This window comes from Coregonus lavaretus (genome assembly GCF_964263955.1).
Source record: "Coregonus lavaretus genome assembly, chromosome: 3".
NCBI classification, from domain to species: Eukaryota; Metazoa; Chordata; class Actinopteri; order Salmoniformes; family Salmonidae; genus Coregonus; species Coregonus lavaretus.
Genome location: NC_139990.1, coordinates 64770502 through 64785680, shown reverse-complemented (window position 1 = coordinate 64785680; position 15179 = coordinate 64770502). Strand labels below are relative to the sequence as shown.

The 15179-nt window shown below is 37.3% G+C and overlaps 1 protein-coding gene across 1 annotated transcript; it reads right to left on the bottom strand.

The window, feature by feature from the left end:
- Positions 1-1906: 1906 nt before the first annotated feature.
- Positions 1907-6506, bottom strand: LOC311126959 (cysteine-rich venom protein ophanin-like; the record flags this gene model as incomplete). The annotated part of the gene is made up of 7 exons (XM_084158683.1): positions 1907-2049; positions 2233-2315; positions 2439-2527; positions 3968-4110; positions 4436-4526; positions 4773-4873; positions 6443-6506. The coding sequence occupies 7 exons, from the start codon at positions 6504-6506 to the stop codon at positions 1907-1909; spliced, it is 714 nt and encodes a 237-aa protein (XP_084014809.1).
- Between the last annotated feature and the right edge of the window lie 8673 nt (positions 6507-15179).

Here is a 15179-nt window from a genome sequence, read left to right as displayed (position 1 = left end):
TAAAATATACTTTTTTCCGCTTGGGATGTTAATCAGCAAATATTAAGATCTTGGATTTAATTCAGTGCTCTTGGATTTAATTCAAAATGCTGGATTGTGTCAATCAAAATGATTTCCTGGGTAAAAATATAGCATTTTACGGTCTGAAAAATTTCAATCTGAGATTTTATCAATATGCTGTATTTATGTAAATTGTCAACAGATCATAACTTGTAGAAGACTATATGTTCCTTCAATAGCAACCTATCCAGTTATTGTAAAAGATAACAGTATAATTCATCGTTTTACACCTGTACACAGCCCATCTGAAATTAGCCCACCCAACTACCTCATCCCTATATTGTTATTTATTTTGCTGTTTTGCACCCCAGTATCTCTATTTGCACATCATCTCTTGCACATCTAGCATTCCAGTGTTAATACTAATTGTAATTATTTTGCACTATAGCCTATTTATTGCCTTACCTCCATAACTTGCTACATTTGCACACACTGTATATATATTTTCGGTTGTATTTTTTGCCCTTTATGTTTTTTTTACCCCATATGTAACTCTGTGTTGTTGTTTTTATTGCACTACTATGCTTTATCTTGGCCAGGTCGCAGTTGTAAATGAGAACTTGTTCTCAACTGGCTTACCTGGTTAAATAAAGGTGAAATAAAAAAATAAAAAAAAATTCATCGTTTTGCTTGTAGCAGCTCTTATTCTCTCTGTAGCTATTCAAAAAGGATCCTTACAGTCTAATATTTTAGTCAAAGTTGACCTGTTTATGTGCAGGAGTGTATGCATTGCTGAAGTTTCTGTAGCCTACACATGAGATATGACCATAAACAGTTCAATTGAACCTTTTTGCATCAATTTCCAGACAATAAATATACTGCAGAATATCTTACCTCTATATCAGTGTGCCAGTTCCACCTTGTGTTGCCTTCTCGGGGTTCTTATTAGAAGTCATGTGTCTTTTTTCTGATTAAGGATCAGTTCACATAAATCAATTTTTAAAAATACATATTGATCAGTTCCAGGATGTTGTAAGGGACAGGAGAAGGGACGGTGTATATCAAGCCTGCAGATGGTCATGTGATTCTGATACAGAATATACTGTTGTACAACAGAGGCATCTGGTGGTGACGCTGACTCTCTGATGGTGACTTGTTACTGAGGCTTTTGGTTCTATTTCCATCACCTCAGTTGCCCATTTAAAATCATAAGAAGATGTTGAGCTTTGGGGTTGTAAAACCATTAACACAGAGTCCATTAATTCATCTTCATGATAATTTTAATGCGATTGAGGGAAAAAATAAGGGTTACATAATTCTGTCATGTGCAAACATTTAATGTTGATAGAGCAAATTATGAGCAGCATTCCTTGCATTTCATCAAACATAAAATAATGCCCTGAATCAACTTAAAGTGAAATGTGTTGAGGTATTACAGTTCTGTATAACCATATTACTGTGTAGTTTATTAGCAGAAATTAAATGATCAAAATGGCCACTGTTACTGTAACTGATGGAAATATTGGCTTCTCAAGATGTACAGGATATTCTCATTCAACTTGCAAATTCAATATGGATTTGTTTTGGTAAAATGGGCACGAAGACATTGAAATCAATGAAAGGGAACAAAATGAATTGCTTCCAACTAACATTAGCTACTGTAAGTTAGACACCTTATGTTACCCCTAGAATAAGAACAATGTTTTATCTGTACCATAGACCTACAGTGATAATTAATATATTATTAGTGATAGTTAGAATTGTTCAAATGAACTGACTTTACCAGAAGTACAGTAGATAGATCAACCAGGTGTATATGTTTTTCTTCTTCTCATAGACAAGGAAACAACAGAGGAATCATTCAAAGTTTTCTTTCAGTGGACCATTTTGAAGAGGTCTGGTGGTTTCACTTCTTTGCTATTGGGATGATTTTGGTGGTGCACAGGCAGAGGGCGGGACACCAGGCATACACCAAAGGATTGCTGCACCCGGCCTGTTCTTTCATGGCGGCACAGTTGACATACTTGTTTATGTAAGGACAGGGATTGGCTGAAATGACACATGAGAAGAAACATTGGCAGTCAATTCATTGTATATTGACAGTTTACATTTGGTGATTATTGTACATTGAACCTTGTGAACATGTTTTTGAAACCTATCACTAACATTGCTAAGTCATATTGGTAAGATTTTAGATGGCATTCATGTATTTTCATCATGTCTGATACTTACTGCAAAGCTTATTTTCGCAGGAGTTGGGGCAGTCAGCACACGTAGCTCCTTCCTTGTATGGAGCCACTCCTCTGTAGTTTCCCCTGTTAAACAAAGTATTGGAATGATCGCTGGATGATGCCTTCCTTCCACTACCAGTTATAGTAAATAGGGTGAAATTGTACACAGGTGTTAGGTGCATTTTGGGTGTGATTGGTGCAACATACGCTCTGTAATATTGGCATCCATAGAAGTAGACTGAGCCAGGACACAAGGCCACACCACAGCCAACCTTGTATGAACTGTTCCAAACCACCTATATGAAAGGAGACACAGTTTAGTGTTATCAGAGTTTAATTGGCGAATAACCATAATGACACTTGTCGGTAACTACACACCTCTGACCACCATACAGCATACCAAATCAAATCACATTTTATTGGTCGCATACACATATTTAGGAGATGTTATTGCGGGTGTAGCGAATTGCTTGTGGCACAATGGTCCATAACAATATACACTGAGTATACAACATTTTAAGAACACCTGCTCTTTCCATGAATAGACTGACCAGGTGAATCCAGGTGAAAGCTATGATCCCTTATTCATGTCACTTGATAAATCCACTTTAATCAGTGTAGATGAAGGGGAGAAGACAGATTAAAGAAGGATTTTTCATCCTTGAGACAATTGAGACATGGATTGTATATGTGTGCCATTCAGAGGGTGAATGGGCAAGACAAAATATTTAAGTGCCTTTGAACGGGGTATGGTAGTGGGTGCCAGGCGCACCAGTTTGTGGGGGGCCAACTCAATATTAGGAAGGTGTTCCTAATGTTTGGTATACTCAGTGTATGTACAATACAATGGCTAAAATTGCTACCAAAATAAATGTCAATAAGTTAGTAATCTATTCTGCAAGTATACTCCTTTGGTGTCAACAGGTATATGTGATTAAATATCCCTGAAAATATACGTGACAGAGTAGGAACTGCAGGTTTGGTGTGTGCTTCCTACCTGACCCTAATTAGTGGCGGACATGTAAAATGTAGAAAAATACCCCATTGTCCATTGTGGGTCCTTATGTACCTAAAGGTCCAGTGTTAAGACTGTATGGTGTTGTTGCTATGCGCTCGGTTTTAAGGCAACCATTTTAGGGACCATGCTGTCTTTAGCAACTGTTTTGGGTGTGGTCGAATCTGTTCAGAAGGTATGTTTAGTTCTCTATCAGCGTTTGTTTATTCAAATTTGACAGCACATGTATTACTTTGAAAGTTATGCCACTGCAGTTGTCTTTGTGTTTGGAGAGATGTTCATGAGGGTCCAAGCAATATATTGAAACTGCCCTCCATTAAGGTGACTGTTTTAAGTTCATACATTTTGTATTTCTAAAATAGTTAGTGTTTGTGTAGATGCAGTGGCTAACTGCTCTTTTCTTTCATGCAGAAGTTGTTTGTCACTGTTTTTGGTCAGTTGTGAACAGGGTCAGTTGTCTCTGTGGAAGCGCTGTAGATATTTAGAACATGATAGAGCCATCCAGTGAAAGGAACTGCGTTGTGTTTTCGCATTAATGTTTTACTGTACCCTTTTTAAACAAACAAACTTAGACCTGATTCATTCCATAAACTTGTTCTTTTTTTTTTTATATATCTGCCTCTGACTGTTTCTCTATAAATGGGCCCATAGAACCTGTGATTCAATCAGATTTTACACATGTATGTCATCATAATGTATCTGCACGTAAGATGAACATTACCTGTGTGTAGTGGCCGATGTGTTTACCATTGATAGATCCATTGGGATAGGAGTAATCTATGACCTCACTGTGCCAGGCTGTAACTATTTCAGTCCAATTCTTAGAAGTGCCGGACATGAACAGGTTCTCACCCATTTCGTAGCCTGTTCATAAGTAAAGCATGCATGGAAAAGTTTACTAAATAGGTATGTAACAGTGAAATCAAACTGGAACAGTTGACTAACATGTCTTTTCAATGCAGGATTTAAGATGTCAACAAATATGATACCAGGTAAGCTACCATAGATAGTCACTGGTGATAGGAAATCATGACATTCAAAATATATTTGAGCTGAAGATTGCGCTCACATTGATACGATTGCAGCGAAAGTCTTGAGTTGCATGAATCAATAAAATATATTTGTCTTAGTTTGCACTACAGCAGGGGAAAAACAAGAGATGTCATGGAGAGACAAAGGGAAACCGTACTGCCAAGCATGCGACTGCTGGGTGGCCCATGAGCCATGGAGCAGGTGTTAACCCAAGCCTGAACACTGGCCGCTGCCTCCTCGCTCCAGCTCTGCAGGTCAGATACAAACAGCTGTAGAATAATGCCATCCACATACTAGTGTCCATGAGTATTTTGTGGCCGTACTGTATTGTCTCTACATGTACATAAACTAACCATATAGGCCTACCATAGGGCTGCTCTATGAATTACACATCAGGGATTATATTCTTTACGATGGATTTTGGGGGATGTTGGAAAAACATTTGATTCTGAGGTTTGTTACGGATGGAAAGTATATGAATCATGAAAGCGTACCATCTTGAGCATGTCTCTAGCAGTAGGCGTAACCGCTCTCCGGAAGGCGTTGTGCTGGTTAAGGATCTCAGCCTGAACTGCTGTGCTGTCTGGGCAAATGTCTACACACACACACAGACACACACACACGTTATATTGTGGGATTATATGCACATTACTTACTCCACAGGTAAATACTTCACTAAACCCATAATACAAAGCAACTATTTACTCTTAATGTCTGTGACAACATCTGGACTGAGTCCCAAATCAATCCACTTTCTTTTGTAAAAACAGCACGTGATGAATTAAACGTTGTGGGTGATGACTAAATCCAGTGTAATTAATTCCTAATCATGTTGGTAGAGGATGGTGAAAGTCTTCACATTTTGCTGCCTTAAACTTAAATGAAAATGGATTCAATTCGATTTTTTTCCCCCCCCTACAGATCTACACCACCTACTCCACATTTTTGCAGTGAAAGAAAGTTATAGAAAATGTAAACGCACAAAAAAAACAAAAGTGTTTTGTTTTTGCGTAGGTCTTCACACCCCAGAGTTAATACTTGGTGGAGCAGCCATTACAGCTGTAAATCATTTAGAATCATATTCTACCAACTTTCCACAACTCTTAGGGCAGCATATGGCAATTGTTTTTGTCAAAATTGCTCAAGACAGTAAATTTGATTGGGAATCATTGACGGAAAGCATATTTAAACCTATTTTCAAGCTAATTTAAGTCAGGACTGAGTCTAGACCACTCAGCAACACTCAACACCATTCTGGTGTGTCTTTGGCATAACTGGTTTGGTATAATTGTCTTACTCAAAAATACAACTCTATCCCAGGGTTTTCAGGAGACTGAGGTGGGGTTTTCCTGTCAATGTTTACCTGGGCTTTGCGGCTTTCATATTTATTTTGATCTTACAAACTCCCCAGTCCCTGCCGATGATGAGCAATACCTATAACATGATGCTGCCACCATAATACTAACACTGGGGTAGTTTTTTTTGCAGGACAATTACACCTATTTTAATGCCAAAGACACACCAGAATGGCTTTCCAATAGGTGTTGAGTGTTCCTGAATGGTCCAGTCTCCGTCCTTAATTAAATCTGCTTAAAAAAGGTTTGAATATTGCTGTCCATCAATGATTCCCAGCCAAAGTTACTGAGCTTTAGCAATTTTGACAAAACAATGAATACATGTTGCCCTAAGAGTTGTGCGAAGTTAGTAGAATCTTATTAAAAATTATTAAATGCTGAAATGGCTGCCAAAGGTGCTTCAACCAAGTATGAACTCTGGGGTGTCAAGACATATGCAATCAAGACATTTTCATTTAATTTTGAATTGATTTGGAAAATGTTCTCTAATTGTCTTTCACTTTTAAAATCTGGAGTAGGTTGTGTAGCTCTGTAGGGAAAATATTAAATGTAATCCCTTTTAGATGTAATTTTAAGGCAGCAAAATGTGGAGACTGCAAGGGGTGTGTAGACTTTCACTGGGCACTGTGTTAGAATGTTCGTAAGGCATTGTACTTACTTGGCTGTGGACACAGCAGGAGATGGATCAAGGGAAAGAATGAAAAGTAGTAAGAACTTTAATAAATACATTAAAATGTAATTGGTCTCATATCTAATGTACTGTTTCAGATTCCGTATGTGGTTTTCTTTTCAGTAATTCATATGAGTACTTACCACATTGCACACAGAGTACACTTCATGCAGTGTCAGGATGCAAACCAATAACGCAAACATTGTGCCTGAAATCCAGGAGGGAGAGACTGCACCTATCTAGAAAAAGAATCCACATGATCAGAATGGAGTACCTTGCCTTAGTTTACGTGTTGTCAGAACCTTTGCACAACTCTATGATAGTATCTATTGCGTTTTTGTTACCGTATTTTAACAAACTTTTGTATTTTCTCACTAACATATTCACATTGATAGCCATAAACAAAAATGGTACTAAACAATAAAAATGGGCAATCCTTTGAGAATCAAGAGATTAACCTTTGCACATCACGGACACTGATGAACTCATATTTTAACTTGCATTTTCTAGAATAGTAATACTGTAAGGATCTGTCATTCTTGCAGAGCTAAGAGGCTTACCTGCTCATGGGTCTTCAAGAGGTTGAGTGGCACTTGGTGCTGTTCTTTTTCCTTTTATAGGGCCAACTCCAGGCTATATTCGTGACTGTGGTAGGCTCACCTTTTCTTTCACTACTAATGATGCAGAGGCTGTCAATATTAGACAATAGATACAGAACAACAATACATCTAGAAACCAGCATTGAGAAAAGCTGACAGAAGTAAATATGAAATTGTAAGAATATGGGGTGTAGTTTCTCCACTCTGCAAACCTCCACAAAGAAAGGAGAAGCTCTCTGTAAATACTAGTGTAAATAAAAGAACAATTATGGATGGCGTCAACGGCATGGAGTGGATGCATTTCTTTGTTTGGAATGGAATGCCAATTCTGAAAGTAGGGACCTCACAATGGCAAATTATCTTCCTTGAGTTTGTTCTAGCTTGAAGGTTTGTCAGGCTTGAAAGACTTTGCCTTTGGGGCCTGTCCAGCCACTGTGTCTGGGCCACACTAATTAATGTTTAGCGTGTATGACAAAATCCTGTTCTATACGGTCAGTCAATATAGAAGGATTTAGTGATTATGCAAAGGCTATCTGCTCGGAGGTTTAACAAGTTGGTAACTGACATAACAAAGTTGGATATCAGTTTGTACACACTTATCATGATGCAAGGTGACTTTGGGTGTTCAGAAAGGCACCTAACAAATAACATTTTGATTATGGTTATTACTTGACTTTATATCAAGATCTTGTTCATGAACTTGTATTAATAAACCAATGAATCACTGAATTGACTGTATATCATTACTAATAAACAAATGTCTCATAATCAAGGTGTAATTAATTTCTTCCAAACCGATTCCCTCTATCCCTAAAATGCTGCAATATGTCCAGAGGGCACAGAGAAAGTTGGTAAGTAGACATGAGAATAGTATTGTTATTTACATTTTAGCAGACGCTCTTATCCAGAGCTACTTACAGGAGCAATTAGGGTTAAGTGCCTTGCTCAAGGGCACATCGACAGATTTTTCACCTAGTCGGCTCAGGGATTAGAACCAGCGACCTTTCGGTTACTGGCACAACGCTCTTAACCACTAAGCTACCTGCCGCCCAACACACTTAATGCAATGAGAGAATATGGCGAAACCAAGCACTCACGTCATGTCTTTCAATATCATATCACCTTTACCCTCATTCACCTCTGTCAAGAACACTTGATGTTTGTATATTTAACTGGGTGTTCCTCTACATACATACTATACATTTGTGGGTGCAGCAAATACAGTATATGCTCTCTGACCTCTGAACACATTGTCGATCCAGAGCATCCCAACATGCTCAATGGGTGACATGTCTGGTGAGTATGCAGGCCATGGAAGAACTGGGACAATTTCAGCTTCTGGGAATTGTTATATTTTTGGTCCTGATGTGGTAAGACAGTTGAAATAAGATCACGAGCCATTTTATAAGTTATATTTTTCAAGACTCAATGGCATTACAGTACATTAATTTAAAAGTCCTAAAATGGATGTACCAATCCCTGATTGCCCCTTTTTAAATAATATTTAATCCCTGAACCCCCCCCCCCCCCCCCACACACACACGCACAGTTGTATGACACATAGATATTGAACTATCCTCAGACTGTACAGTTCCATTTGTCCAGTGTCTCTTGAATATTTGAGCTATGTGAAACTGTACCTTCAGTAATAAACACTAGAGGGCATTCTCACTTTGTTATAAAAATGATGTGGCAGCTACACTCCTCCATATGTTGAAAATAAAACATTTGGCTCTGCATTTTGGATTATAGATCAAATGTTTCATATGAGGCAACAGAACAGGATTTCACCTTTTTGAGGGTATTTTCATGCATATATGTTTTACAGTTTAGAAATGAAAGCACTTTATCTAGTCCCTGAACACTTCTAAATTAATCCTGATAATGGCATGATTTGAGTTAGAAGGTTATAGGCCATAACAAAACACATATTACCAATAACGGGAGGTTAGCTTTTTTGGACGGGGGGCAGGAGATCTTTGTGCCTCTGTATCCTTCTCACATAATTATTAACGATTAATTAATGAATATCCATAATCATGGTAGCATCCACATTAATGTAGAAGTGTTCAGAAATATCTTATATTCTTACTCACAATAAAAGTGACTCCAAAATGACAATACATTATTCACCATTCAGTTCCTATTGGGCTAAACTTTACCCGAAACGCAACCAAAACAAACTGCAAATGCATCAAACAAGTTTGAAGAGTCACAAACTTGATGTAGTCATTGAGTGCAAGGAATATGGGACCAAATACAAAACTTTTGACTACTTTAATACACTAAGGGAATTTGTCTAAATACAGCACTTGACCTGAAATGGGGGGGGACTAGATGCATAAAGTGCTTTCATTTCTAAACGGTAAAACAGATATTTATGAAAATACCCTCAAATAAAAGGTGGCATTCTGTACTGTCGCCTCATATGATTTATCTTAACCTCAAATCCAAAATGCTGGAGTATAGAGCCAAATGTAAAAAAATATATATATAATACAACAAAATGCTTCTCTATCGAAATACATATGGAGGGGAGTGTACGTCCAAATGTTTATTTTCCCCCCTCTTTTTTATCATACCACCCCTCCCCTGATTGGAGTAAACTAATGGACAACAATATGTCTTCTACTGCTATTTACAGCTATTTTAACTCACATATACTGTACACTCTAATCTTAATTCCAATCCTCAAATGTCCACATACTAAACCATCTTTCCCAGTACACTACAATTTTACTTTTTACTTTTGCAATACATCCATCTATTTTACTGTGATGTCTTACGAACGTCTTAAACATCTCTCTTTGTACCATTTCTACCGAGATTGCCCTAAAAATAAATACTTTACCTAAGAGTATGATCGTATTTCCCGTTAGTTGATCGTGGTTTTTCAGATCTCATAACAGTACTGTTTGTAGGTCCATCTGATTACGTTATGACTTAACAACCACTCCTGGGCCTGACTCCAAAAGCAAACCATGGAAGGAGATGATCTGTTGATTCTGTTTCCTCGTCGCAGTCTGCACAGGGCTCACTGTTCGATGCCCCATATATTGAGCATAATTTTATTTTGATTGATATGCCAATTGTTTGGATAAACCTGATGCCATGGTACTGGGAGATCAAATCTCTTCCCAACTATCTTGAATTTTATGCTGCATGGTTGTCAAACCTCTTGACCTTAAGTGAAACTGATACATTTTACGATTTATACTATTCATTTTAAGCCATGCATTGTTTTTCATTGGAGGCAGACAAACCAGTTCATTCCTTTCTCTTTTGAGTAATTGCCTCTTCCATTTTTGTGGCAGAGATGTGATGAGTTGGTTATACTTTTGTATTGAACATACTGTACATTTCCATAAATATTTGTTAATTGTTATTGTGACAATTCTACCGTCCTTATTTACAATATCATTTATAATGATACCTTCCTTATACATTTTGTTCAAATAAATGTGTCTTTCCTCTATCAGTATATTGGAGTTTAGCCACATTATTTGCTGTAATATTTGTTCTGCCTCTTCTGGAGGATGAAATTGGAATTGTAACCAACTCTGTATGGCTTCATTTAAAAAGAAGGACACTTTAAATAGTGTTCCATTGTCAAGCCACCTGAAATGGTTGGTTTTAATCTGTATAATAGCAAAAGGTCCCCTTTTGAACATTGGATGTGCCTCTCTTAGCCTACGTTTACACAGGCAGCCCAATTCTGATATTTTTTTCACTAATTGGTATTTTGACCAATCAGATCAGCTCTGAAAAAGATCTGGTGTGAAAAGTTCGATGTGATTGGTCAAAAGACGAATTATTGGAAAATATATATATCAGAATTGGGCTCCCTGTGTAGACGCAGCCTGAGTAGCCTGCTGGAAAACCAGTTTGGATTTAGATATCATTTCGGTATAATGGGGGCTTTGAGAGGTTTAATGCCTTAATATTGAATTGTTGTTTTTTACTATTTTCTTCTCACATGACTTGAAAAAGGATTATCTTGGAGTCAGTAAACCATTAATAAATATGTAAACTGTGATATCACTAGAGAATGAACAAGTGTAACTTTCCAATAGATGGACAGGTGTATCCCTCTCCATGGTTGCAAAATCATATCTATTGTGCTAAGCTTTCTATCGAAGTTAATAATTGCAAGATCGCCCAACCTTTTCCAGGATATGTACACCAAGCACATCAACTTCACCATTCGCCCATTTAATCGAGAAACAACATGGCAATTTTAAAGTTTGTATCTTTAAGAGACCCAATCCGTAATATAGTACACTTATCATAGTTGGGTTTTAGTTCAGAGAAACTGGAGAAATTATGCAGGCCCTCAATAAGGTCCTTCAGTGTTGAAGATTGATGACTCAAGAGAACTTGAATCATCAGCCTACATTGATACTTTTGTCTCTAATCCATTAATTTTGAGCCCCTTAATGTTATCATTAGCACAGATTTTTATAGCTAACACTTCAATAGCCATAATAAATAAGTATGGTGACAGAGGGCTTCCTTGTTTTACTCCTCCTGACAATTCAAAATTCTCAGAGAAATAACTTATTATTTTACACAAAGGATTGTTGTACTTGACTTTTACCCATCTTATAAGTTTCTCAAGTAAAAAAAATTCTGGCACTTATAAACAGATTCTGGACGTACTGTATCGAAAGCTTTCTCAATCTTCTATAAAGATTATACCTGGTTTCCCTGCATTCTCATCATTTTCAAAAATTTTAGTAGTTGTCTAATGTCTCCAATATAGCTTCCTTTTAAGAATCCCGTCTGATTGTGATGAATAATGTCCGGTATTACCTTTTTTAATTCTAAGCAATACATTTTGCCAATAGTTTTGCGTCGCAACATTGAAGGGTGAGTGGCCTCCAATTCTTTTAAGATACTGGGTCTTTGTACTGCCCCCCTGGTTCCTGATTCAGTAGGAGAGAGATTGGTCCCTCTTTTTGTGTGTCTGACAGTTTGCTATTTACATACGAGTAATTAAAACATGATACTAATGGATCTTTCAGTAGTTCATAAAAAGTTTATATCTCTACTGGAATGTCATCAAGGCTAGGGGTTTTCCCAATCTGAAAGGAATTAATTGCCATCGATAATTCATTCTGTGTAATTAGGCCTTCACAATAATCTTGTTTTTTGTCACATAGTTTAAAAAAAGATTGGTAGAAGGATATCACAACTCATTGTGAACTTGACAATAAAACATTTCTTTACAATATTTTACCTCCTCATTCAAAATCTCCTTTGGTGAGAAGGATTTCTCCAATGTTTAACTATTTTCTATAGTTTCTTTTTTCTTGCGTTTCTATATTAAAGGTTTAGGCATTTTTTGTTGTTCTCCATCCAATTTGTTCAGTTTTTTTTAGATAAGTGAAGCCTGATCTTTTCTGATTAAGTGCCTCAAACTTATTTTGTTTTGTGTCTAGATTATTCAGTGCTTCTGTAGTACATTTATCAATACCATTGATGTGTAATGTTAGATTTTATATTTTTCTCCATTGACCAATAACGTTTTTATTTTTGGGATGAATATTTAATTGAATGGCCTCTAAAGGCATCCCATACAATAACTGGGTCCACTGAACCTGTATTATGCAAGAAAAAGTCTTATGAATTCCTTGTTAAAGTACTGTCAGTCAATAAACCCTGGTTAAATTTCCAATATGTTTCAAATGTTTCTTTTCAGTTCTCGTCATTATGTTTCTCTGTCTAAAATGTAGCAAATTTACTGTTACTTTTCAGCACATAAGTTAGCTAACTAATTAGAAAATTGAACGTGTGAATCTGGAAATGTATTTGGTCATGTTAATTATTCTCAACTACATTTCTCAAGATTTGACAGTGTTTACAGTCATGCTACAATGACACAAAGTCCCATCTAAGCAATTTCTTTACACTTATTTTGAGTATGACTCTTGTATAAAGCATTTATGAAACACCAGCATGCACAAAGCTACGGCTAAAGCTAGGTGATGCTATCCCATTGTAATGGTTTCTGGGCTTGTATCAGTGGGAAAATGTCAGTAAAACCAGTGTTGCATTCCTTTAGGGTCATCTTAAGTTTACAGTCAAGTATAAACCGAATAACACCAACCAAGAATTCACTCTAATGACATCATGTAAATGTCCTTTGTTCTCAACATTATTATTTTTGACAGATTATAAACTGATTACCCGCGACTAAACATGGTGGCAATTACACTGTGGATGATCAATACTGTTCTTCAGGCTTCAGTAAAGGAGCTGTTCTGGCAGACTGGCAGCTTTTGATTTCAGTTGTAACTTATAACAAGGGGTAAAACAGCTACCCAACCTTTACCATCAGTGTTGCGTATTACGTGGTGCTTGAAAGCTTCTCCAAGGGCAGAGTAGTACTCCTGGAACAGTTTTTCATCCAATGTCACCTTTGCCTGTAAAATGTACTCTAATGCTAAATATGCCATATTAAGTTGGATGTGTGTAGCCCAGAACTAGATGTGTGTTGGCAGTTCCTATTCTTGCTTTTAGGGGGTAAGTTTAAACTCTAATAGGGCTCCTGTTGTGTAGTAGAAGAGAGAATCTCAAGCTTTCAACAGAGGCATCATTAATTTGTGGCCCGAAGAAATGGTTGCCTTCTGACTGAGGCCCAACACCACTGGGAGAAGTGTATGCCCTTGGATGAAAGTGCCCTGTTTTGAGCGCACAACTAAATGGGCTGAGGCCAGGATTCTTTCAATTGCAGAGTGGCTTTCCATATAATGCTTTCAGAAGCTCTCACAATGTTCTAAGCATAACTTTGATGTTGTATGATCATTTTTGTCCGGAAATGCTGTGAGATGTATGTAGTGTATTTCAAGAAATGTTCCTTGGGATGGAAGTATGCTGTCATGGATATGCTTTTCATGTGGTTTTCAAATGTCAGGCCATGATCAAAGGTAACGCAAGCCATTTTTTACAACAATTCAGAGAGGTCTGACATGTTCATAAGCTTCTTATGACCAAGAGCATCATGAGGGTATCATCTGCACAGCGTGCAGAGCAAGGAAAATGCATATGATTATTGACAACATTTCCAATGAGTAACGCAAAGGACATTTTAGAGCAGAATCTTGAATGCCAAACTCAACTTTATTTGCACACGATTTGTCATCTAGTTGGATAAAGGAGTGCTTCTCAGCCAATTTGTCAGCTCAAATGTGATGACTCACTCGCAATAAACGTGAGATTCCTTGTGATTTCTGCCTTCATGGTAAGCTCACCTTGTCTACTGACTTCTCCAGGGAAATGGGATCTTTCTCAAGGCATTGCCTCTGGTCCTTCATTTAAGCAATTAGGCCACAGACCCACTGAATACGGATGGAATCGTATATGACGTACATCATTGTCTGTCAAAAGTACAACTCAAGTCAACTTTTTTCAGACGAGTTGCCGCCATCAAAAGATGGACCATGTGCGTTTTTTGTCTGACAAATCATCTCTGTGTCATTCATCTGTTAACAGATGACTCCCATTGGAAAAGCATTGGCTCCATCTGAAATACTCAGACACAAAATACTCAGACAACAGTGTGTTGTCCAGAAATGTTTTTGCTGCTCCAGGATGGAATAGTGTCCCCAATGATGCAATAACCCACATGTACACAGCAGACCCAATGCTGACGTCCCATAATTGATCTGCCCCATCCACCTGCACAGTGGTGTAAAGTACATAAGTAAAAATATTTTAAAGTACTACTTAAGTAGTTTTTTGGGTATCTGTGCTTTACTATTTATAATTTGGACAACTTTTACTTCACATTCCTAAAGAAAAGAATGTACTTTTTACTCCATACATTTTCCCTGACACCCAAAAGTACTCGTTACATTTTGAATGCTTAGCAGGACAGGAAAATGGTCCAATTCACACACTTATCAAGAGAACATCCCTGGTCATCTCTACTGCCTCTGATCTGGCAGACTCACTAAACACAAATGCTTAGTTTGCAAAGCTAGCGTTAGAGTGTGTCTCTGGCTATACATAAATAAATAAAACGCATTGTGCCATCTGGTTCTGTTAATATAAGGAATTTGAAATTATTTATACTTTTACATTTGATACTTTAGTATATTTTAGCAATTACATTAACTTTACTTTTGATACTTAAGTATATTTAAAACAGTGGAGGCTGCTGAGGGGAGGACTACTCATAATGATGGCCGAAATGGATGGCATCGAATGTGTTTGATACCATTCCATTATACTCCATTCCAGCCATTATTATGAGCCGTCCTCCCCTGAGCAGCC